The sequence below is a fragment of the Agrilus planipennis genome, unplaced genomic scaffold (assembly GCF_000699045.2).
Source record: "Agrilus planipennis isolate EAB-ADULT unplaced genomic scaffold, Apla_2.0 scaffold2, whole genome shotgun sequence".
NCBI classification, from domain to species: domain Eukaryota; kingdom Metazoa; phylum Arthropoda; class Insecta; order Coleoptera; family Buprestidae; genus Agrilus; species Agrilus planipennis.
The window spans coordinates 2,049,429-2,076,764 of NW_020442464.1; the positions used below are offsets into that span (position 1 = coordinate 2,049,429).

General features: G+C 35.2%; 1 protein-coding gene across 1 annotated transcript in view; it reads right to left on the reverse strand.

The window, feature by feature from the left end:
• LOC108735986 (Krueppel-like factor luna) overlaps positions 1-26,700 on the reverse strand; it is a 359,199-nt gene extending 332,499 nt beyond the window's left edge. Inside the window, exon 1 of the mRNA XM_018468270.1 lies at positions 26,074-26,700. Coding sequence (XP_018323772.1) covers positions 26,074-26,175 — 102 coding nt within the window. The 5' untranslated portion in view covers positions 26,176-26,700. The remainder of the gene's footprint in view (positions 1-26,073) is intronic.
• Positions 26,701-27,336: the final 636 nt, after the last annotated feature.

Consider the following 27,336-nt stretch of genomic DNA (forward strand, 5'->3'; position numbering starts at 1 on the left):
TTGTTAATTTATATACATTTTTGTTTTAAGAAATTGCTAAACAATTTCGTCTAGTACTGTACAGTTCTAGCCGATCTCCTAAGACCGCCCATCGAGAGCTCTGCTCGTTCAAGCTTGTTCCAACTATTTCTGTCTTGCTCACGCCTAGTGTGTATTCTTTCTATCTTGGCGCAGATTTCTTCAAGGTCACAATTCTAACAAATTGAAATGGGCTGTAGGTACTTTTTAGCACCAGGTCAGATGTCTCATGACTCAATCCGTCTTATCGCCAGTTCCGAATAGTGAAAAAATGTGCCTACGTATTTTTCGACTGAAAGCGGCAATAAGTGGATATATAACAGAGCTATAGGCGGGTAGGCAGTAAAAAATTTGACAGACAGGATTACACTGGGAAATGACAAGAAATAAACCATTTCCCGATAATGCACCAACGTATCGGTCGGGCAACGAAATTCGTTTAGTCATAAAACGTCATTTTTCCCATCGACAGTGCGACCGTTTGAGCTTCTAAAAGCATTCAAATTTGCAACATACACTGACGAAATTTACGACCGCGTGGATCCACTAAATCCCTTCGGAGTAATAAACTTGGCAAGTAGATGCATTAAATTAGCATACACCGCTATTTGCCACAGAGTAAAGGGCTTAAACCAAACTACATACGTACGTGCATAGACGCGGCGAATGAAACATAAACTTAATAAATAAAAATGGAAATCAAAATTGAAAAAAAACGGAATATTAAGTTAAATAATTAAGTACTATCATCGATTGTGCAGGACCAAGCACTCAGCATCTCTTCATGAGAAGACCTTCCAAAGGCTGGTTGAAGGATCAACTTTCAAAATTGCTATACATTTCAAAAATTTTAAACAAATATTTGAGCTAAGAGTTTGAGTACTAGACGAGCCCACTTTTGCAACTCTTTTAGTGATTGAATTCAAGTCTTGCTGTCTCTCCCTTTGGTATTCACACCAGTTTAGATACATTTACATATTAGAGTATTATTTTATAGAACCCATCATGTATTCGATAGTTGGTAGGCATTTCAAACTAATTAATTCTGATATTTATCTTAATATAGCACTAATTGCATATTTAAAAAGTCATTATTCAATCATAATTTGACTATACTTATTGAAACAAATGTGTTTTCTATATGCAAGATTTACATTCAGGTTTGGCTATAATGTAAAGAGTAGCAGTAGCAGTTGTAGTAACAGTAGCTTCATATATATATATTTATGAACCTTCAGATTTATGAAGAAAACCCAAAACAATTTATTTTACATTAAGTACCTGTAGATATACAAAAGCGTACGTAGGGTAATAAAACTATAACGAAAAATATCTATTAATGTTTCTTCATTATTTTTATATTACCTTCTGCAATTGATGAAAATTACATCTTAATGTTCGCATCTTTTTGTTTCAAAAGGCTACAGGTCAACAGACTTATGTAATAATAGAGAGTAGTACATACAAAACATCTGTTATAGCACAAGTAATAACTGAAAAAAATCACGCTAGTTATACTTCGTTTACTTTCTGTAGGCATGTGACCTTCAGTTTGACTGGCGCAAAGTAGAAAAGAACAGCACTAGGCCAGAAAAGGAAGGAGACAACTCTCGGCCAAACTCTTAACAGGTGAGGAGCGTATAATCCGTACAGTACTGTTCGGAAAAATTGACCATTTTATCCACTACAATTGCATTGCTCAAATGTGCTGTTATTGGTACCATTTACTACTGAAAATATCAACGAGATGTTTATTTATATTTGAAGACATATTAAAGGCTTTAACGCTTGTTTTCGACTCGCACTACTATTCATGATTGAACAAAACTTTTGGCAGGTACTGTATGAAAAAGTATGTTTAATGGACAAGACTCGAGAGTATAATGAGCTTTTTTCTCCCTACCTTCGATTTTGCCAGCGCGTATCCAAGACATTGGAAGAAGCACATCGCTAGAGAAAGTATATGAAGTATAATACTACGAGTAGCAAGTCAGTTAAAGATAAAAACATTAATTATGGAGAGTCTGTTTATAATAAATCAATTTCAATTTATGAAAAAATTGTTCGAGTATTTAGTTCAATGACAACTGCAATGCCTTTTCCAGTTAATGCACTCGTCACAAGATGAAGTAATACACGTTGTCTATTGTACATCCTGCTCATTGTAGATAACAAGCGTTGAGGACGAATGCAAATGCAAATTTTGTTCTCTGCTGATAGCATCTTGCACTAGTGAATGGATTGGCCTTAACGCTTTCTTCGCGACTTGAACCGCTCCGGGAAATAAATTAATGGAAAACAGTGGGTACAAGCGCTTAGTGCGCAAGATCTACGCTCACACACATTTGCAGGCACAAAGTTAAATTAAGACGTGTGGGACGCAAGAAATAAAACATTTTCCTGTGCTATTTCCGAGCCATGATGTCTGATATTATGTTAGAAGAGAGTTGATCCATTTTGATTTTATCGGAATGATTTATAGAACAAAGTCTGCATATTTATAAAAGTGAATTTAAATGGAAAATGGAGTGAAACTTACTTTACTTTTATATTTTTATTAGTTTCCAAATTAAAAGCAATTAAGGAATGAAAGGTTTTTTTATTCACTTGAACAAGCACGCCTTGTGTTAAGGGTTTTCAAGGTAGATTTTATATTCTAATTACTCAAACATAAACATCTAATGATAAGCGATTAATTTTTTTATTTATTCACTTATCTGTGTCTGTATTGTACGTGATTCTATGATGGTATTTCGGATAGCCTCGTATAACATCAAATAAAGTCGTTCTCAGGTCAATTAAGTAATTTATTATTGAATAATTTGTTCCAGTTGTAAGTAATTACGTAGATAATTAATTCTTTTGCGGTTAACAACAACTGAAGAAACGACACCTTAACTACAAAAGGCCTTGATAAGAATACGAATCGAGGAAAGGTGACACAGTTAAGCATAAGCAACACCGTCTATGTCTATCACGTAAACTACATTCCACACGGTATTGGTTGTATAGCTAGTTGAAAATTCCATGAGCCTTTACAAACCTTATTGCATTCATACTGTACCTACATTACAAAAACATTGAGTCGGTTCGCAACAATGTGCTCTTGCTATTATACAACAACGAATGGAGCTCCAGGTAAAATGTAAACAGTAGCGGTCAATATTTTTAAGAGATAGAAATGAAAGAAAAATAATGAACAAACGGAGTTTTCTTGCTGTACAAGTCCAAGGTCAAGGTTCATGAAATTCTAAACTATCTATACCATATTATGATGTCTGTCTCAGGGGTGGATAGCTTGCATTTAAATGGAAGGTGGTTGCTTGCTGGAAGAAACTCTAAATAAATGAACTTGCTTAATAAAAATAAGCAGGTATTGTTGGAAATGGAATTTTAATGCGTTTTCAACATCTAATTTTGAAGACCACCCCGGCTGATTTATGTTTACAACTACGATAACCATTATCAGTGACACATTTCAAACTTTTTGTCGAAGTGCAGACAAAAATACCGTAGATTATGGCATGAAGTAGTAGACTAAAGTTTGAGGGAAATGTGGTAGATGTGCATTTAGAGAAACCATTCGAAATGTTAAAAGACCAGCTTAAAAATACTATCTAAATCGCCAGGAGCACAGACGCGATAAATAAACACGAGTAAACAGCAGCAACAATACACAAACATGCACTGCATTCACACACACACAGATACACAAATACATATACAGGAGACAACGATACCTATTTTAGTGGGGAATGCGTTTAATGCAGCAGACGTCCTTTGGCGCCACACGGTGCAGCTTTATAGTTTCCTTTAATCACAAAAGACGCATGCAAATCGTAATAGTTGGGGAACAAAACGTCCACGAATTCATGTTCCGCGAAAATAAATATCAAAGGAGAAAGAGAACGTATTAAATACCGCACGCAAACACGTGAAATTCTACTGCTGTTTCACAAAAGCGTGAATAATAAAAAAGAAAAAACCACATCCTAATTTCATATGGCGTATTCACACATAACCATGACTTTCCCGACACAGTGTGTCACATTACGAAATGTAGACGACCACTTAATTATTAGGAACTTTCTAGTAGATGCAAATTAAAATGATATATATTGATTCAATCACGATAAAATTATGATTATATTGATCAATATATATTGGTCAAACGTTGGAAACGTATATTTGTCCCATATGTATATAATAGTAGGTATTGTGCCTATGTATAAATGATATATTGTGCCTATATAGGTATCTAGGAAGTCAGATAAGTCAGGACAAAAGGAGTAGTGGGGATATAAATCAGAGGATAGCGCAGGGTCGAATTGCCTTCAATAAAAAGAAGTCACGTTAATGCTCGCAAACGGTTAATTTAGAAATTTTAGGAAGGTTGTTAAAGGAGTGTGTTTGGAGCACGGCACTTTACGGGTGCGAAATATGGACAGTGGTCGCGGCATAAAAGAAAAAGTAAGAAGCGTTCGAAATATGGTGTTACAGACGAAACATGAGGATACCGTGGATCGAGAAGGTTAGAAATGAAGAGGTATTAAGAAGAATAGAACAGAAAAAATACGCGAGATAGGTTAGTAGGACACCTCAGGCATGAAGGTCTAGTCAGAAACACATTAGAAGCAGAAAAGGAGTTAGGAGGGGTACAGGTAGACCTAGATTGAATTACTGTTCGCAAATAGTTAAGGATATAGGTTGTTCTAGTTTTAGGCAAAGGTGAGTGTCCAACCAGTCTTAGGACTGACGACATTATGATGATGATGATGATATGTAATTGTACCATATATATCTGGAAAACAAATATTGACTCTATTTCAGAAATATATATTGCACACTTATTGTTTCTTAACAAGACATGAGATATTTAAATTTTTATTAATAACTTTAGTGCTGTTTCGGCGCTTTTTTTAGTATAAATGCGTCTCTCTTTCGGTGGTATTTCAGTAGCTTTCTCAAAAGCAATCGGTGCTGTATCCGTGTTCTTTTTGTACTAAATGCGGTACTGTTTCAGTACTCCATTCGTACACAATCGGCGCTTTAGCCCTGCAAACGGACCTTTTCCGGTGATATTTTAGAGAAATTTATGGAGCTAGTTTGGTCGTAATTCGGTAGAGTGAAATTGAAAAGAATTATTTTTACTTGGGAAAGAAAGAAACTTAAAGATTTTTTGTTCTTTATTTTATTATTCAAACAGGTTTAAAGGGAGAGGTTTTTACTTCCCCTTGTAGACAAGACTATTCAGTATCCTCAAATGCCTTACAAAAAAAACACAAGAAAAAAGATATTTCTCCCAAACTATTTTGCCAACTTACTTAACTTTGAGGAAAACGTAAAATCACAGTAAATAAGTTACCTTAAAATGAGCCTAATTAAGTGCATTCTGTGCACTTAGTTTATAGGGCAATAAAATCGGTGATAAAACTTTTTGTCTTTGAACAAAAAAGTCCACAAATTTACAGCGAATGCGCGCGTTGATTTCAATTTCAAGTCCGCAGTGTTAACTTTAACAACATTTTTAAGACCCGGGAGTTTAACCGTACGGAATCCGAACGTCCATATTTTACCCTGTCACAGAATACGGTGTTCATGACGTCTGATGTGATTACCGTGTAAAATATCTGAACCAAGAGGTCGTAAATAACAGGTGTAAAACATGCTGAAGGTGTTAAATTCGGTCCGTTAAATGTACAAAACAAGTTGACGAAAAACGAACATTTACAATCCGCTACCTACGACACCTAATTGCAACAACCAACACTCTTCCCAATCCGCAAAAAAATACAAACATGTCCGTCCACATACAAATAGTTGTCCTGTTTCAATGACAGCAATCTTTAAAAGACAAATATGCAGTGTAAACTCTATATAAAGACACTTAAGAGACTGAACATTTTTCGGCGTTATAAAGAGTGGTCGTTAAATGGAGAGAAATAAAAGATAATATTTTACTATTCTATAATAATATGCATTTACTAATATAGTACACATTTTGCACACGAACATTATTATTCATACATTGCGTACAGCCTGTTATCTTCGTCTGATGTTTTTTGCTGCTCCAATATTTTAATTGTATTTGGTTACGTATCTTACTCATATCTTGAGATACTGCTGGATCAATTTGATTATATAAAAAGTATTTTTTTAATAGTTTCGCTGCATCAAGTGCTTGTTTGATGCTTGGTGGAGGGCCAGGATCGTCTTCTTCAACAACGTACACAGCTGCAGTTCTTATCTATTTCGGCAACTTAGAAAGTACTGCTCAATGATTTATAATGCCGCATTGTTGTCGTTAAATAGAGTGAGCGTGACGCTATATAGAGTGTAATATTGTATAGAAAACAATGTAAACCAACCAAAGTCAAGCAATTTCGACGTTTTAAGGAGTTTGTCGTTAAATCGAGTGACGTTATAAAGAGTTTACACTGTACTTGAATTCTTGGTACGTGCCTTAATCCATTGCAACCCAAGAACAATTTATAACTCACACAAATATCCTACTTATATCTCATTCCTTTCACAATTACGCTACCAACAAGCGACTCTTCCATCTTTAAAAAAAAATACTAAACCTTCTGAGCTTCTAACACTAAAAAAATGGAAATATACAAGATCTTAACACTTAAAATTAACTTTTACATCACATGCGGTATGAGATTTAATACGAAAGGACTTATGAAAAGGATATTTCGTAATAGATAATTTTAATCTTGTATCAACTGAATCTATTAAGTAAAGATTTCCTTTAAATATTTGAATGGAGAATTGTGTGAATAATATTAACGTTGAAAGCGACATAAAGATACAGCTTTTCCCATAGAATAACTACATTTATACACTTACATGTGTTCTATTTGACTGGAAGCAATAAAATCCTACGCACAAGTTCTCGTTATTGCTCTAACTCTCCGTTGCCTACACTCAAGAAAACAAAACCCAAACGCGTTTTAAATTTTAAAGTTTGATGCAAGAGAACAACTGAATTGTCACATTAATAAATAGTGCATTTGAAGTCAAATAAACAAATTACAGAACAGATGATTATAAAAGTTAGCATGTAACATTTAATAACAGCAGAAAATGATAAACAGAAATGCTAAGGTCACCATCAACATCATCATCATAAGGTCTTCAGTCCTAAGACTAAGACTTCCACCCTTTCCTACCCTGAGTAAATTTTCGCATTTCCCTAAAACTAGAACATTCCATTTCCTTAACTATTTGCGAACAGTAATCTAATCTAGGTCTACCTCTATCCCTCCTAACTCCCCTTTCTGTCTCTAATATGTCTCTGACTAGACCTTCATGTCTGAGAAGGTGTCCTACCAGCCTATCTCGCCTATTTCTTATTGACTTCCATAGAGTCCTGTGTTCTGTTACTCTTTCTAATACCTCTTCATTTCTAACCTTCTGCCTAAGGTCGCCATGTCAAAAATAAGAAACTTTTATGTGTTTCATTTCCATTAGCTAATGTTTCCAAAAAAAATGTTATTGCTGTTGTGATTCAAAGAAGGTGACGTTTCAAACAACCAATACAATCGCATTTGTCCATTACTTTCGATGTACGTTATCAACACAAGGGATACCGGAAATAACAATCCACCACCGCTCGTAATCAACTAAAATAGCGTCAGTTATATCGTCTCCATTGCCACCCCTTGCGTTAATAGTGGTCAGACTTGGAGACCGAAGGAATGCAAAGTATTTGGCCGCATCACCAGAATGCACCACAGAACAGCGGGGGAAGCATGCCGCCTCGCCCGCCGTATGGCTAAGTTTACCACCCCTAATACGTAGTCGGGCAGTGCGACAGATTATTGAGGGGATGGTACCAGACGACTCGGCATTGTTTGGGGTGACAATGAAGAAACCCAGTCTCAGAAATCGTTGAACTCATTATGGCAAGATCGCAATCCAATATTCCAACAGAATGGCAATTAAAAGAATACATATTTTTACAAGATCTGCTTTAGGCACGTCATTAATTTTTAGTTAAAAAAAGCTATTTGTTTCCACTGACGTAGGAGTTGTTTGGAGGTTAAAGTGGTAAAATTTGTGTATAATAATATGTGTAGGTACTAATTCGTGTGGGTCGCCTATCAGACTTTTTATTCCAGTTTGGAGTCCTAATTTCACTTAAAATCAACGAGCCCAGTTCGATTTAATTTTGTGTGAAATTTCAGCTTTCAAAACGGGTAGTTTTAAAAACAAACGGGGATCGAAATGGAACCAGTTGGTGCATTAACAACAAATTAAGCACACGTCATCGCCGCGCTGATTTGATGGGGTTCACACGCTTCAAACTGTATTTTCTAGTGCTATTATTACTTTCTGTAAAGAGAACGATCGAAAAATTTGAACGAGGAGAAGAACACGTAAGTGTGCATTAAAACCAAAACGAGACTTAAAATAGATCCACTTTTAATCTTTCATCGGTGTTTGTCAGAAATAGAAAATATTTACCCTTCGAAAGGACCTAAAGAGAATTCAATTTGAGTTTTTCTTCGACGTTTTTCAGCAGCCGAATATAATCAATTTTTAATTCTGTTTTTGTGTCAATATTTATATACCTGAAAACTATGGGAGATTCCAGTTATTACGTGGGTGGGTTTTAGGTTCATAATAATGACCGTCACAGGTAGGGTAAGGACACTTTCGAAATTACCCTATTATCCTCTTCGTTGCAGTAGTCGATTACGTGGTAGTGGAGCAGTAAACCTGGTAGTGGTGTAGTGCTTATTAACTATCTCTGAACGCAATGCAACATAAGTAATCAAACAGCTCTTAGAACAGTAGCTACTACTTTGAAATATTGTAATGTTCGTGGGTTTAACATAATTAACTTCTAAGACTGATAACGACAAAAACTATTTATTTACACTAATTATTAAAGAACTTAAAAACACTATTAAATTATTACTAAACTTTGGTTATGAATTATTCTATTTATTTACACTACTGTTGATATATCACTATTTACTGCGCTATTTATTTCACTGCTATCACTGTCAATTTATTTCTGGATTCACTTTTGCAACGGTCAATTTATTACTTCCTCTTCCGGCGATCGTCTCTTCCTTTAAATACTATTTTGTTTACTTTCTGGAACCTTCTGGAAACATCCGGATAGTTTATTTTTTCTTTGAACTGTTCAACTGTTTTCCCAGAACGCAGGTACGACACACACATTTACAAATACGGCGCAGATGAAGAAAAGCGCCCGCGGCTAGCCGGCGGATCGATAAGCCATTCACGCACACGTGTGCCCGATCGCACACAAACACGTGCTCGCTACAATATGAATATACCTAGTTCCATACCGCTTGTGATTCATATGTGACACTTTATCAATGTACTATCGAATGTTTCTCATCATTATCATCATCGTAAAGTTGTTTTGAGCCAATTTTCGAATTTCTCGACACCTTCTAACTCTATATTATGCGAACATTTACCTATACGTATTTATCTAATCCTTCATGCCTAAAACTTTCTATTTCTTATCGTCTTCCATAATGTTCCAATATGTTCCACAATTTTTTCTTATACCTCCTCCTATTTGTCATGTCTTCGAAAAACGAAAAAGAAAAAGCTTTTAGAGACACCAAAATAACGATTTTTGATACGGCTGACGTCTACATCTAGGGATCTTTACTTGTATTTAGTAATTCATCTTTTCTAATTTATCAGTTGCTTTTTTCCAACAGGCGGTTTTAAGAAATTATATAACACTTGCAACTGAACATAAAAACGGTTTTTAAATACTACAGAGACGTTAAAACAACAGGTTTTATTTTCTGAAATTTGTAACATTGAAATTTGCTTTCGTTTTTGCACAAGCGAGTGACAACTGTTTCTTTTTCCATTTCATTTGTTTTCAACGGTTTGACGCGTCCCAATTAACACGACGGTGGCGACGGAGGGATCAATTTAAGCTTCGGCTTCCCATCATTTCGTCTTCCGAAGAACGACAAACTAACTACCTGAGGTCATGTGACTTACTACAGTGTTTTACTCCTACCAAGCGGACCGGCACATTGCATAATGACTGTTTTCGTTTGTGGTCAGCTATTAATATCGCCCGTAGACTTGTTTACTACTTGAACCGTCCATTACCATTATAAAGAATGACTTGGTCGCGTAACATTCCGAAACCAGTTTTTCCATAAACTGAACGTTTTATTATTGGTTACCGTAGGGCAGTCATTTACACGCATCTACACACATATGCAAGAATTTTTATCCATATCGAAGGAACGTGCATGTGTGTGTTCTTATGCTCTTGCTTGAGGACATAAAATCATCGTCGTGAAAGCCCACATACCTCTACCTACGCTTAACTCCATCACTTTCTAAATGGCTTTATAGGTATCAAACTTATCCACCGGGAATGTGCGTGTGACGGTTATAGTTCCTCAATTTAAAAGGAACTTATTATCACATTATGTTTACTTAGTGTCAAGTTGGTGCTGAACCATGGGAGTACGCATCTGAAAATGTCTCCGAAATTTTCAAAATATATTTATTAATTAGGAAGCTAAAGTCAATAGACGAGATAGGTTGGTAGGACACCTTCTTAGGCATGAAGGTCTAGTCAGATATACATATTAGAGGCAGAAACAGGAGTTAAGAGGAGTAGATGTAGACCTAGATTAGATTACTGTTCGCAAATAGTTGATAAGATAATGAGGGATGTTCTAGATGCGAAGATTATCTCAGGACAGGAACAAGTGGAGATGCGTGTCCAGCCAGTCTTAGGACTGACGACCTTATGACCATTTAATGATGAGGATGCTAGCCTAACCTAACCACACGAAGATTTAATTACTGAATGTGATAAAGAAAAAGAACATAATTATTTTTTTACTTCAATTTGGTTTCATTCAATAAACAATTACACAAACATGTGTTGTAATATTTCCGCATGCTTGGTGCACGCATTATGTACAAATGTACATTGTCATTCGTTTCTGCTAATAATAGAAACAGCTCTATTTATAATAGCACATCCGGTTCAGTTAACAAAAACACACTAAAAAAAATCTCAATATTGTAGGCCGTCCTTGCCGTCAATTCACAAACGCATGTTCAATTATTTATTATTTATAAATACCGCACTATTAGTTATTATACCGATGAAATATGTGTTTCAATACGCATTGTTTCGTGATTGGTATCAAGTAATGGGTAAACAAGCATCAAATCAACTCTCAATATGACTCAACAGAAAAGAAACAGTAAAAATTAGTTTCCTGGAAGACTTGGCAATTTATTTTCAGCATTATTACATTTTTTCAATGAATGAATCATTTCATAACTACTGTATTATGTATGGTGGATTTCGTATGAATGGAACGAATGAATCACCAACTTCATATTTGAATAGGTAATCTGATAAAAAATCATTGTCGCATATCATGCTGATTTCACCGGTTATTATGTAGATTATTTATTATTACCTATCGGTAAAAGTTGGAAATGTGGTGTTCCAGGCGAATGATGACGATACCGTGGAGATAAAGGTTAGAAATGAGTAGGAGAAGAGAAGGGTCATTAGAAATAGGCAAGATATTTGATAGGACACCTATTCAGGTGAAACGAGGTTTAAAAGGAGTCGCTTAGATTATCTACTGTTCGCAAATAGGACTGGATGCAGGATGCTATTTAGAAAAATGCGAAGATTAGCTAAGGACTGATAATTTTATGATGATGATGATAATGATGATACTAACATCCCAGTAATTATGAAATCATTCGAAACAATACTGCCTGAAATATCATTATCCTTAAGTATAGTATCTCAATATCATTTTTTAATTTTTTTTGCAACAAACAGCATTACATAAGTGATCTTCAGCTCATTAAAAAATTCATAATTTGAAAAGTAAAAAATTATCAGGTAATAATAAGTACGCGGAGCGCTTCCGAACCTAGACAACAATTATAGCGTTGGGTACTTAAATAAATTTAAATATATTATTAGCGAGGCGACCGGCACGGACCGTTATAATTTAGTTCTAAACAGAGCGAAACAAGACAAGCCGATTATTCAATGCAACAACGCCTGGCAATGACCTTAACCTCCAACAACACCACGTTCAATGTTACATTAAATAAACGACTATGAAAATAAAATTCGATTGTACATCTAAAATTCCCATGCAAATTTCTCCAATACATAGTTTTATTTAGAAGTATTTGTGCACAATACATGCGCACTATTGACCTACATAATACCTACTTTGGATGATGCGACCTGCAAATATATCCAATACCAATAGCATGCATACAAAATGATGAAGAAACATTCTAAGCATTTCTACCCGATTTTAAGTTGTTAAAGAAGTACTCGGAACAAAATACAGCTCATGAAACTCAGTAACCTAACCTAGGTATACAAAATGCGTAATAATTGAAACAATTTTTTCTTAATTTAATAATTTCATGCCTTCATCTTCTCCTGTACCATCATCATGCTGCAGGATACTAATTATATATCAAAAATGGCAAAAATTTCATGAAATAACTTCAGATGTTGATTGTTTCTCATGATATGGCCCTCCATGCGGCATGGCCTAGAGGTTTAGATCATTGCTTAGCATTGGGGAGGAGACCGATTCGATGTCGAGTCCGTTTGCCCTGACCAAAGATTTCTTGTGGTTTCCTTAGATCACATAAGCAAATGTTGGGCCAGTTACTTTTCAGTCTCTTCTGTTTTCACTTCGTCTGTCTCGCCCTAACCACCACTCACTCCTTCCAGCAAAGTCCAAAATGACTGTCTGCGTAACAGCATTAGTAGCTGGTAGCCCAGGTACTCTAGCTTTCGTTGGTTTATGATGTCCATGAGCTCTTGATGGCAATTCATCCTTCCGAGGACTTCTTCGTCGGTGACCCGGTCAACCCAGGAAATTCTTCATAAGATTCTCCGAAAGATCCACATTTCAAAACTCAGAAACCTTTATTCTGTTGCTTCAGACAATGTCTAAGCCTGGACACCATAGAGTAATATTGAAAAATGTAACAATTTATAATTGTCTTCTGGAGGGTCATGCCGAGATCTCAACAGCAAGGAAAATGCCTCATTTATTTTATCAATATTATTCTGGCCTTCTCAATTCTGCACTATATTTCTCTGGAATGGTCCCAGGATTTGTTGATGTTACAATCAGAGTAAGTACAACTGCCCACTCTCTCGATAGCTTTGGTTTTGATCAGCGAACTTCTTATGGCTACATACTTGGCCTTCTTAATACGTGCTCCGCCATGAAACAATTAGACCTACTAATTTTGAAATTACGCACATCCCACGCGAACCACCCCGAGCCGTCACTGCCGCAGATTACTAAAGCCAACCCTTTCGAAGTTTTAAAGACTGCGATCGATTGATTAGATTGTCGTTTGCACCATTAAAACCGACGATCGCAGTCATCATTCGACACCACCTTATTAATGACTGATGTTATTTGGTTGCTTTTGAAAAGAATATTATTGGTGTGATACGGTTACGGTGAATGGGTTTTTCGTTTGAAAGCCGCATTACGTTATTCGCAAGAAGTATTTTCGACGGGTACGGGGTTTTCATTCGAAATGAAACTGTACACCAGATGACAAACACGGATCCCGCCGTTTTCATTTTCACTTCCGTACGTACTACTGTACGTTTTTTATTGAAATAAACGTTTCCGTGCCCGCTTCGACTCCTCCATGTGAACATTTCGCTTTGTGTTTGGTAGAGATGTGTGTGCACACGGGGATGCAACGAGGTGTTACTAAAATATGTAGCAGTTATGCAAATTTCATAGACCGCTTTGTACATACATGTTGTGCTCTGCTTTCCGTGTACACTTTGCCATCCACACAAGTATGTACACGTATTATACGGGGTGGTTCAAAACGATCAAGATTCCCAACAACATTTATTTCTGATGCTGTGTTCCGATTGCTGGATGTCTACATCGCCACTCATGTTATCGAAACATTAAGGGGAGTGTCCACCGAAGGAGCGTAACATTAAAATCCAGCAGAAACGTGATTCTGACATGACAGTGGCGTGGCATAACTTTTAAAGTGAAACTTCTATATATAGGCGGGGGGTACTGCGGTTTTTTGTCACGAAAAAGCGTTACGGCCGCGTGGAGGTGTCCGCCAGAGTCCCGGCGGCGTGTGCTGTGCTCAGCTGTTGTTTTCTTACTTCTGCTCTGCACGTGGCTGGGCATCATTGCCTCTATTTACGGTCTGTGTGAAAACCAAATCATAATTTGCAGTAAACCTGTGCTGGGACACATAGCAGAAGTGAAACTTCAACGGACAAGTGGAAAAATGAATCGCAGGTTTTCAAATTGGACAAGTACAACCTGCCCGTAAAACACGAAGTAATAATTTTTTTGCGACTCGTTTTCTCAATACACACAGGCTTAGCGTGGTAGCAGTAAGTATTATATTGTCATTTGATGAAAATGTAATAGAATGTAAATGTAAATTTATTAAATATAAATGAAAACCGTCGAAAAGAAGACATTCAATATATCCCTACTGCAAAACCAAACAAACATACAGTGCATAGAATGTCCTTTTCTTTCCCAGATCTTATTTTACGCATTCCTGTTTGAAGATTCGCCACATGTGATCATAAACGAAGGGATTTACTCCAATCTCTACATTTATTGCAGTGGCATGACATGATACAAGCTACACTTGGCATGTTACTTGCTACGTTTGTTTAGTGAGTACTGATTTATTTGCTAGCATTGGTTCAATTTCAAGTCAACATAACAAGCTGGGACTTGTCGACCGAAATTATGTTTAATTTTGAAATAATTAATTTTATCTTTCCGACTAGATAACTGATCATGTTTTGACGTCTAGTATCTGCCATTTACTTCTGCTGTGTCCCACTCTACCCTGTATATACTAAAAACATACATATATATGCAACTATATGACCGCCTCGCGTCGTCCTTGTTTCTGTAAGTCATCATAGAAGCGGAAACAGACTTTTAAACTATGCAACTATGCACTATTCATGACCGCAGTCCCCTACCACTACACCTACCGTATAATGCATGTGATTGCTTTCGAATTTTTACGCTGCTAACTCCTCGCGTCTCTTACAATTTCCTTTTTACATTTTCAGCAGGCAACTTTTTCGCATTTCCTTCCGTGCTACTCAGGAAATTTTAACACCTCAACATCCTACCAGCCTAAACATAATCGCTATCAAATTTGCTTACGTTTTACGGGCATAGTACACGACTTAAAAGAAAATAAAAACAAAATAGTGAACGCAATGTTGTTATTCTGTTATCTACAATAGAGAAAATTATGAAAATGACATGAAGTGTAAATTATAATTTTCATTAAAATTTACTCAAGCGATTCCTTCAAAAAAAATAAGGAAATTAATAATCAATAACAGCAGAACATAACAACAATCATACAGTAATTCATTTTATACCCGTTATCATTTTGTTTTTCTCCGAGGGATCCTTGAGGGCCAACAGAAATAGTCGATTTTAATTAATTTAAGCCTTATTAAGTACCCTTTATAAATCACCTAAACTGAACGATTGATTATATTCGTTTGTATGGTGCTAATAAATAATCACTTGTGCTAATTGTGCGCCACATGATGACTAATGAACCGTCATATTAATAATAAGACGGCAACGAAAGAGAATAGGAAACCGAACAGACAATTAACCATTTGGACTTTTTCTATAGAAAAACAATCTTATGAGTAATTTACTTTGTGTAATACGCTTGACGGTCCGTATAACCTGTTTTTAAACCGACAATATTTACTCATGCTTGACCATTTTTTCCGCAAATTTACTCAGACGACGAGATGTAACTTCCTGTCCACATACTTTTATAAAAATCAATCGTAAAATTAATAATCAATAGGTAACAAGATGTGCAACTCATTAAATTAATAATACACATCTACACTTCTCTTTATAACGTCACTCGATTTAACGACAAACTCCTTAAAACGTCGAAATTGCTTGATTTTGGTTGGTTTACATTGTTTTCTATACAATATTACACTCTATATAGCGTCACGCTCAGTCTATTTAACGACAACAATGCGGCATTATAAATCATTGTGCAGTACTTTCTAAGTTGCCGAAATAGATAAGAACTGCAGCTGTGTACGTTGTTGAAGAAGACGATCTTGTCCCTCCACCAAGCATCAAACAAGCACTCGATCCAGCGAAACTATTAAAAAAAATACTTTTTATATAATCAAATTGATCCAGCAGTATCTCAAGATATGAGTAAGATACGTAACCAAATACAATTAAAATATTGGAGCAGCAAAAAACGTCAGACGAAGATAACAGGCTATGCGCAATGTATGAATAATAATGTTCGTGTGCAAAATGTGTACTATATTGGTAAATGCATATTATTATAGAATAGTAAAATAATATCTTTTATTTCTCTCCATTTAACGACCACTCTTTATAACGCCGAAAAATGTTCAATCCCTTAAGTGTCGTTATATAGAGTTTACAATTTAATTAAAATTAAAAAAAAATAGTTCGATTAAGTTAAAATTTAAGAGCACCATTCAATTTTTAAGAGAAGAAAATTATTAGAGCACCACATTTTTCAATTAACGATTAATAAATCCAAAAGTTTGTCGAAATAGAAATGTAATATAATTTGTTGCTGAAAAATGGTACTTTTACCCATTTTGTCGCAAGTCTAGTCTTGAACTGATCAGCGAAAAACAATTGAAAATCGTCAAGCTGGTAGGTACTATACAAAGTGATCTAGAAAGAGAATTTTAGAAAATATGTGAAGTGTCAGCTTGAATTATAAATTTAGTAACAAATTAGCGACAAACTAAAGAAATAAGAAATATAACTTTGTCGTTCTAACTTGAAGTGCAACAAATTTTAGGACCTGAAGGAATGGGAACCTTAAATTCTTTTTATAAATTATGAACGATCTTGTTATCCAAACGCGTTTTTTATTTTTCGATAAATTGAGATATCTTCATTGTGTGCATATGCATGCACACGAAGTGGATTGGTGTCTGACCTATTTTAAGTTCAAACTTTTTACTGTTGAACTGGCATACTTTCAAAAAATATGTCGGGATTTAAATCCTCTCTGCAGTCGCTTTGGAGACAGATAAAACGTTCAATTAAAGGTTCGCCACGTACAACAACATATTCAAACGAAAAATACAAAAACCTCAGAAACAACTTTGAAAATACAACCAAACGACATATCGCTTACATCAGTTTATTCCATGGTGAAAATAATCACTGGAAAAAATGTTATTCACAAGATATCAGTGAGTACTGATTTATTTGCTAGCATTGGTTCAATTTCAAGTCAACATAACAAGCTGGGACTTGTCGACCGAAATTATGTTTAATTTTGAAATAATTAATTTTATCTTTCCGACTAGATAACTGATCATGTTTTGACGTCTAGTATCTGCCATTTACTTCTGCTGTGTCCCACTCTACCCTGTATATACTAAAAACATACATATATATGCAACTATATGACCGCCTCGCGTCGTCCTTGTTTCTGTAAGTCATCATAGAAGCGGAAACAGACTTTTAAACTATGCAACTATGCACTATTCATGACCGCAGTCCCCTACCACTACACCTACCGTATAATGCATGTGATTGCTTTCGAATTTTTACGCTGCTAACTCCTCGCGTCTCTTACAATTTCCTTTTTACATTTTCAGCAGGCAACTTTTTCGCATTTCCTTCCGTGCTACTCAGGAAATTTTAACACCTCAACATCCTACCAGCCTAAACATAATCGCTATCAAATTTGCTTACGTTTTACGGGCATAGTACACGACTTAAAAGAAAATAAAAACAAAATAGTGAACGCAATGTTGTTATTCTGTTATCTACAATNGAGCGTTAAGTTAATTCACTTGTTATCATTTTAGGCTAAATATGCTTTTAAATAAAGTATATTCTTAAATTTTAACGAGGCAGTTTAAATAATTTTGCAAATGGTACTGTACACTTTTGTCTAGTTCTCGCTCGATGATCGGTGGAGAAATGAGCGCCGCAGACAAATATGATTGAATTTGGAATTACGCTACGGTGCATCTTAATAAAGGCAAGGGGCATATCTCCAACTTCTTGAAACGAACACTAGTTAAGGATGTGGGATGTTCTAATTTAAGGAAAAGCGAAGATTAGCTCAGAAGAGGAAACAGTGGAGGTGCGTGTCCAACCAGTCTTATGACTGACGACGTTATGATGATGATGAACATTAAAGTACAAATGTTTAAAATATCCATACATTACTACATAAGACCCACTTGTATCGATTGTATTGTACTGTATTAAATAAAAAACTTAATTTCATCCTCCTATTTTAAATTTTCTGTCCTATACGTTTTATCAAAGGTCCGGCAGCACATTAGGGTCTAATTTCGATATTAACGGCGACCAATGTGTTACAATGCCAATATTACGTCAGTATTACTACTACTCAATAAAATACAAATGCAATGTAACAACCAGCCCGCATTCAACTGTAATTTATTATTACGCCTGTTAAATCACACTATTGTTGACTACTGCGTTTAGTGCTACTAATATGTACAAACACACACAGACACTCGTGTATGCCTTATACAAAGGCAAATCCATTACATGTGCACGCATGTATGGAACGAAGTTCATACATGTAACTGAGGCATACGTTCAATTGGTTATGACTATTAGAAGCATCATCTCCAATCGCATCAAGTAATGTTCAGTAGACCAGAATAATACTAGAGGGAATTACAGAATTTATCTCACTTTTTGAAAATTATTTCATTCTTTTGCAATTATAATAGAATGAAATAAAATAATTTGAAGTGGTCTGTATTCTGTCGAAACTGCCAGCTCCGACAGAACACAGACCAACTTTTACCTGCTGTATTAACAGCGCGTTTTAGATAATACCACAAATGGCGCGGTAAACGCCATCTGTAGTACGATGCTACATTTTAGGATTACGTATGCTCCAACAAGGTCCACTTGTGTGAATATCTACTTGCTGAAACGAATCCCGGCGTAGCTAACCTGTCGAAACAGTTTCGACAGAATACAGACCACTTCGAATTATTTTATTCGATTATGGTAACGTGTCTATCACATTGATGTTAGCCTGGCTTAAAGAAATACTGCAAGAGAGATAATTTGTCGTTGAAAGATTGTCCTTTCAGCCATTTTGCCACCACTGTATCCTCCAACTGTCCAGCAAAAAAAAAAAAAGACTACAGAGTCGCCAAAGTGGCACTAGTACACAAATTTCCGAAAAATAGTGACCATCAAATCAATTATAAATAATAAATCTAGATTTAGTCTACCCATTTATAATTTAAAATTAAATTGCATACAATGTTATTTGGGTATTAAACCAATTTCCGCAGAAACAATCATCAGAGGAAACCGACATCGTATTTTACACCTTTAGAATTAAACTGTAACACCGACTCCGCAACATCTGACACCTTCAGTTAATTGTGTACCCAGCGCTGATTTGGATCGATTAATTGTTGCATAAACATGAGCTCAAACAGAGACATTAACCAAGTACAGGATTACATCAAAATTTATTTACATACCCATACAAGATCAATTAACAAAAAGGTCCCTCAAACTTTTCATACTATGCAACGTACAATTGCAAGACTAATTGCGATAGAATTATTATCACAAAAGAAGTAAACTTATTCGAAATATGATATGAATATGATGGATCCAGAGATGTACAAAATGGTTTTTTAAAACTATTTAAACATAAAATGCAAATACTTTTTTTTAATTTGTTATTTCAAATGTAAAATACAAAATAGATTTAGCTTTTATATATTAATTGCTAAATGCAAAATACTTTTTCGAATTAATACTTTTTTACTATTTAATTTTCTACATTTACTTAAGGATGTTTGGGAGGTATGTCAAAATGCTACGAGACAAATAAAAATTTGGAAGAACGTTCCTCATTCAATTCTAAAACTCCTGTAAAAATTACAAATCGATTCACTAAACCGTTAAAAAGTTATTGAAATTTTAAAAAATTGTAATTTTACACGTCATTTTATGGAGATTCGTTAACCGAACAGATTAAATTTATTTTTATTAACAGAAAAAAAGCTACCAGAAATTTCAAACTTTTATAATAAGTAACTTGAACTCTGGAGAATCACTTTAGCGTAAGGTTATTCAAATTCACTAAATGGTTATCGAGAAAAAAATGAAAAATTAGCTGAAAATCTCGTTTTTACTTGATAATATAATGATAATATTTATAATTGTCTGAAATAAATGCAATTTTAAAGTTTTAATTATTATTTAAACATATTAAAAAGTTTTACGCTCATTATTAATAGAGATTGAAACTAAATATTTTTTTGTTTCGAAGTTGAAATCAAGGCATATTCACTGCCAAAAGTCAGTTAAAAATTTTCCATATTATTCGTTATTTCTTATTTTATTCAAAGTTTTTGGTCAAATTCCAAATTTTCTCTCAAACCGTATACTTTTTTTTTAGTATAGATAGTATTTATTTACCTCATGATATGCTGCAAAACCTAATTAATCACGAATTTCTAATTTTATGTACTCTTGTCTCCGATTGTACCTCCCAAACATCCTTAAGTATAAAATATTTTTTAAGAAAACGTTGCAGGCATATTTTCATTTTTTAAATATTGGACTTTTTCTAGACTGACAGTGCACAGTGCAACAATGCAGGTAAACAGTCACAGTCAGTCGATTAAATACACAATGATCTAATAAATAGATAATTACAAAAAGCTAGGCAATTGTACCAACACCAGAGTACCTACACGCTTTATGCAAACAATTTTCATAATGAGGTAAGATGACGTGTGCTTATTTTTGTAAAAACAAATTAAAATTCACAGTAAATAACGTCCATGAGAAACTGTTAAATGTGTAAATATACATAAAAGTTAGACAAAGCAGAAGTTTTTAAGTTATCTTGATAGTACCGCGCGTCGTATGGTAGGCACAAAAATGAATTATAAAGTGTACCCATTTCTGCTGTCTCTTTTATACTTGATATTCATTTACATAGTAAACAGAGGCCTGTTTTAGGCCCCGTTCATGAAATATGCAGGTTGCAATTAAAATTTCCGAGTGTGCTTTCGCAGTTCTTTCCCAGAAAAAGACGAATTACGGCTCCTTTACTTCGTTTTTATTGCCGGCAAAGCTGCCATAAGTCGCTGCCGCGTCGCGTCGTGACGGCTTGCTCCATCCGGAAAGAGAAGACGAGAAGACAAAGTTTCCGTTTCGCTCTTTCGTTCGTGGGAGCGCGCGTGTGATGCGGCGCGAGGAATAAAAAACCCGCTCTCTTGTTATAAATGTCGACGTCGCGACGACGGCGTCGATGTCGTCATCGTAGCAATCAACGGCACCAGTCGTCAACGCGCCTCGTCTTGTGTTCCCTGCTCCAACTGTGATACAAGCCCGTTTTCACACCAACACAAAAAATTAACGATAAAAGTCAAAAAAGATTATGGACGCCTGTTAAAACTGAAAACTACGTACACTATAAGTAATGGATAGAGTACTTACACAATTCTATTTTAATAATGTCAATTCTCCAAACTGTAACCTGATCTAATCCCTTGGTGCGTAGCACTACCCCTGATGCCTCGACATTTCCTTAATAACTACCCTAAATCTTTGCTGCATACCACTTCAATTATGCAAATCAGAGAGACATTTTAAATAAACGAATTAGAAGAATTTCATTCAGTTTTCAATTGGCTCCGAACAAAACTTAGCAGATTAATCAATCGCAGTTTTCGTTGTAAGAAAACTATGTAAAGAAATAAGTAATTTTGTTTAATTTGAGACGAGAACTCGACGTAACATTTGGAGCTGACAGGCTAACAACTGCACAACAAGAAGGCATTTCAAAAAGACTAGATATAGACAGCCGCATTTACAAGAAAGCTGCACTATTCCTGCCGAAAATAAATTCACGAAGAAAAGACAAAGTACGAAGACAAGGCAACGTAAACGTAGCCAAGGGAGATAGAATATGAATAAAGACATTCTTAAGATTGTTTCGTGCAGTTGTACAAAAGGAATTTCATTTTATGTCGCGGAAGAGCTGAAATTTTACGAGTACCTCTGCTGGCACTACATTCTTTAATTTCTGGCTTTTGCGAAGAACGAAGAGAGAGAAGCCAGAAGCTCATATTATATACACACAGAGCGAAAGCGCGCTTCTCCGAGTGATTCCTGGCTCAACGGAATTACCTTACATTTTTAATCGTCAAACGTGGAAGTTCTCAAATACTTACGACTACTAGGTACTACTGAATCGTTATAATACATAGGATAATAAAACAAAACAAGATTGCCGCAATCACAATGTCCTTACTTTGAACTATTCGCATTTTCTCCGCGCAGAGAAATATTCAAAAATTCTCATTACTTTTTTATGTTTTATTGAGAACACCAAGAAGTTAATAAATAGGTAATAGTACCATATAATTCCGACTAATTCGTAAATTAAAGAAGAGACATGCAGTAAAATCTCAATTTACATATCCTAATTATAAACCAATTACGACTTTGAACTTCTATCTTTAACTGCGTCAAAGCAAAGCCTGTAATACACTCGCTGATCGCAACACTATGTAAATATCTGACTATTAATTCGTTGAAATCATCACTCATATTACATTAACTTCATAATTTACAGCTAATTGTACATGTGCCAAGATATTGATAAACGCATCCAAACTACTTTGTTATTTAACAATTCATCAATTCCGTCATCAACAACAAACTTTCTAATTTTGTGTGAAAATGTATTCTGCATACGTTTTTTTTTTAAGATTGTGAGTCTTGAGTACAGTTAAGTTTTTTTTTTAATAAACACAACAGAAAACAACCGTTTACTTTACAAATATTTCTGATTTGGTGACACGTCACAAAAAACAGTTTTCGATAAAAAATGTCAAATCAACCACTCCTATCTAGCAATAAAAATGCACCATTGTATTACGAGAATGAACAGTCACTATATAACAATTTAGGTATGCAGCAAATACCTGCGTTTACCTAATCAATTATGCACAGAATATCGCAATGAATTCTAAACATATGTAACCTTTTTATTTGCATATCAAAAGAAAATTAATTATATGGGTCAGTCACATTAATTTTTGTGTACAAGTTGTAAAGAAAATTGTTCACATGCATTATTTGTAGATAAGTATTTCTGTGTGTTAATTCACGCAATACCTATTTCAAAAGCCCATAAACACGCAAAAATGCTCGACTAATAATGTAAGCATGCTCAATTACTATTGTTTCATGGTCAATTAATGCAGCTCGATCGACTGGTATTTCACAAACACAACCAACCTCAATAAGATGAAATAATAATTTATTGCAACGTGACCATTGGTAAAGGGAAATATCTACAGACCCCACTAAGTAACTGTTGCAAAAAAAATATTACAAATATCTATCGGCTAAAACACTTAACGTCTAAATTTAGAAAGCTACAAATGCGTTTTCAAGACTGTTTCAAAATCTGTGAAAAAACAATTAGGTAGATGGATACAAAAAAAATAAATAAGACTTTTAATGTGAAAAACTAGTTAAATACCTGGCTGATGTCTAAAATGAATATAGAGGTAGGTATACCCAATTATGCATCAAAAGAAACAAAATAATTGGGTATTTTAAAATGTATTTATATATTCCATTGCGATAAATTATGATAAACCATTTGTGGTTTAAGTTACGAGACAGAGGCAGGTATGAACATAGTTTTGAATAAATTATATTAATGCACTATTAGATTTCTTTTTTCAAACAGTGGTAAAGATTCTTTTATTTATACATAGTGTTAAAATTTAGTAAACTGAAAATTTCAAATACCAAAAATGTGTTGTTCCAAGAAAATAATATAATAAAGTTGCTTAAAATAGTTTGACTAATAAATCCACAGGATGTACTTAATAATATTTTGTTATTCGTTCGGTTTTGGTCTTGTTAGTACAAAGAGAGCTTTGGTCTTTGCTTTGCATTTCCGCAAGACCAAAACCAAGACTGTAAAATCAACATCAATTTTGTTCGTCACTCTTCAGCACAATTCTCCGATTTTATTTTTTCAAGAGTGAAGGATTTATGTCACTGGAACTTCACAAAAAAAAAGAAAAAGAGTATGAGTACTAAAAATATAAAGAAAAAACTTGAAAAGTGCATAAATCTTTTTCGAATATTCTTGTTAAATATTTCTCTCCGTAAAATTTCATTGAAATTCAGTTAAGTGCATCGCCGAAGAAAAAACGTTAAAATGGAAAAATTTTATTACATTTCTAAGAAGCTGCCACGACCGAAATGATTTGACAAACTGAGGTTTCGATGAAATCACTCACGTTCTTTCATCAACGCACACGTAGAAGAATGTACGTCTCACGTATACGGTGAGAATCATGCTGTCGTTCATGAACGGCGATAATTATTGCGTATTCAAATGAACAGCTTTACTATTTCTCACGTTATTTAACAAACACTGAGTGAGTCTGCAAGACCCGTTAATGACACGGTTTTCACAAGAACCAACGAAGCCTTTCAGGCCGTCTGTTGCATTTGCTTGTCCGTACTAGTACATAACATTCTTTTATTACGTGTAATACCTACTAAGTGGTTGCGATACCTACGGTAATCTGAGTTTTGTTAGTTTGCAATTTCCTTCCTTCCATAAAACGACTTGCCTTATTATTGCGATCGATATTACCTGCACTCTGCACTTAACAATCAATCCTCGTCGAGCGATACAAAAAAAGCATTGACGATTTAAACTCCAAGCGGCGATTCACAAATAAATTGCCATAATCGTAACGTAGAGATAAATTTAACTGTTCCAAATATTTAAAATTTAGTGAACAACTGCTCCACTTTTACATTGTGCCTGCTATATTTTTATGGTCATAAATAAAACACGTTTTCGTTTATATTTTGATAAAAGGATTAAAAGTGTAGGTAATAAGTTTTAAAGATCCAGAAAATTTTGTCGAAATATAAGTTGTTGTTGACATAAGTGACTAATCCCTGCATTAATCGGTAATGTATTGTACCTACGTTTATATCAAGGATAGTTTTTTTTTACATCTAGGCATATTCACATGAATGATATAGCGGCATATCGTATTTAGCCGGCTTGTGCATTATCAGAAATAATCTTATCGAAATAAAGAATAAATTACATAATACGCGGTACGTAAATACGGCTAATAAAGCAAACACCTTTCACAGCAAATAGCAAAATAAGGACGATCGTCACGTACTAATCACAAGCCACTATATTTACATTAATACAAATCCCCGAATGGAAATATGACAAACAATCGTTTATTTGAGCGAGTGAAAATTCAATTTTGTTTACATATATCTGAGCGAAGATGAAATCAATTATAAAGGAAGTTAGTTGTATCGTTCAAGTAAGCACTTGGTTACCCCACCGGAAAAAACAAATCATTAGCGAAACGAAAGGATCGACAATGGGAAAATACACACAATAACGGTACTTCTGGCTGCACTTATTTGAAAGGGGGAGCGAAGCGACAAAGTGCTAAAAAATGTATAAACACCAAGCAGGTGATTTAAACAAAAAAAAAATACAAGGTCATCGCAGGTATAAAACACGATGCCATCACCTGTTTGGATTAAGATAAAAATAATCATAAGCAGAAAGCAATAAATTGCACCGAACGACGTTAGAGTAAATAAAATATATATATACCTATATATACACATATGTACTGCAGTTGTGATTTCTGTTAAACTAAACAAGTTCGCAGAATTATTATTAACAAGGTTAGTTTCTTTGCCACGACTAACGGACCGTGCTTGCTGAGCCAGAACGTGCTTTAAAAGAATCTACCGGCGAGTTGCCGGCTACGTCCGTCGTTCTCATTAAAAAACATCTTAAAGCAAATAACGACGATGATTACAATCTCATACTTATGCTAGAAGAAGAAATTACGAATAATTTTACCTGTTGCCAATGGTCCTCGAGACTTGGCTGCGCCGAAAAGTACCCAGTATCGTGAATGTCTTGGAGTTCTCGGAAGATATTAACGCTGGGTAATATATCCATTTTGTCAAGTCAGATGTAACTTAATTCACAACAAAACACAGCAAACACATGAAATCTTAAGATCGAAAAGGTCGAGTACATACGATCACCTCATTCGACACATACCTTTAAAAAAAACTCGCACAGAGATAGACAGATATATAGGAAGTTAAGCTTTAGGAGCAAGTTACAGAGAGAAGTATCGATTGCACACTTATTATCGTACAAACGCGAATCTGAAGTGTTTTAGCGTTCGTTGAAAACGCAGTGCGTCGCGTGTTAACTAGCCGCACACCAACAAATATTGGAAAACGAGAAACCACCGTGTAAAATAACTATGCAACATTCGTGTTTATGGGCAAACCGATGAGCTACGAACAACGTTTAGTGTTCGTATTATATTTAAAGGGCTCAAACGAAAGAGTTCACACAATGGAAGAACAAGCGCCGCAGCAATAACAAACAAATCGTTAGAGAGACACGCGATACGTCTTCTACTTATGGCCGATGCGGCACGACTAACCGTTCGTTCCACGCCGCGCGGTGCTGTCGGGATGATGAGAGCAGCGAATCGTGATTCGCCAAGCGAGCAACGATGGCGCCACAAACAAAATCGTTTCGATCGTGTGCGCACAGACTATGCGCAATACGAACGGAATTTCACGGGCAAAAAAATGTTAAATACTACACAACGCTATCTTAATAAGAGTAACGCTAGGCTTCCCTGGTTGTGAATGAATTCACTACGTTTATAGTGTGTGACCGTTAGTATCCATTCATATATGTATTTACTTATTTAACAAATGTTTAAGCCAGAAAAAATATCTCAAGTTACGCAGCACTGAATTGCCTAAATTTTGGTAAAAACCGCATCCAAATCGGTCGAGAAATAACATAGTAATACCTGTTTAAAATTTTGGGGACATTCGCGGTCCCAGACATTTGCGATATTGCCATTAAGTGGGACATTTGCGGTGCTCGCCCATATCAATGTACGTATTTATTGACAGGTACGGTTCAGGTAGAAACATCCGCGGTGAGCTAAACAAAAAAATATAAAGAATACATAAGGACACCTGGGATGTTTCTACCTGAACCGCACCTGCCAATAAATGCATAAATGAGGATGAGGACCGCAAATGTCCCACTCACTTAGTGAGTGTACCGCAAATGTCTGGGACC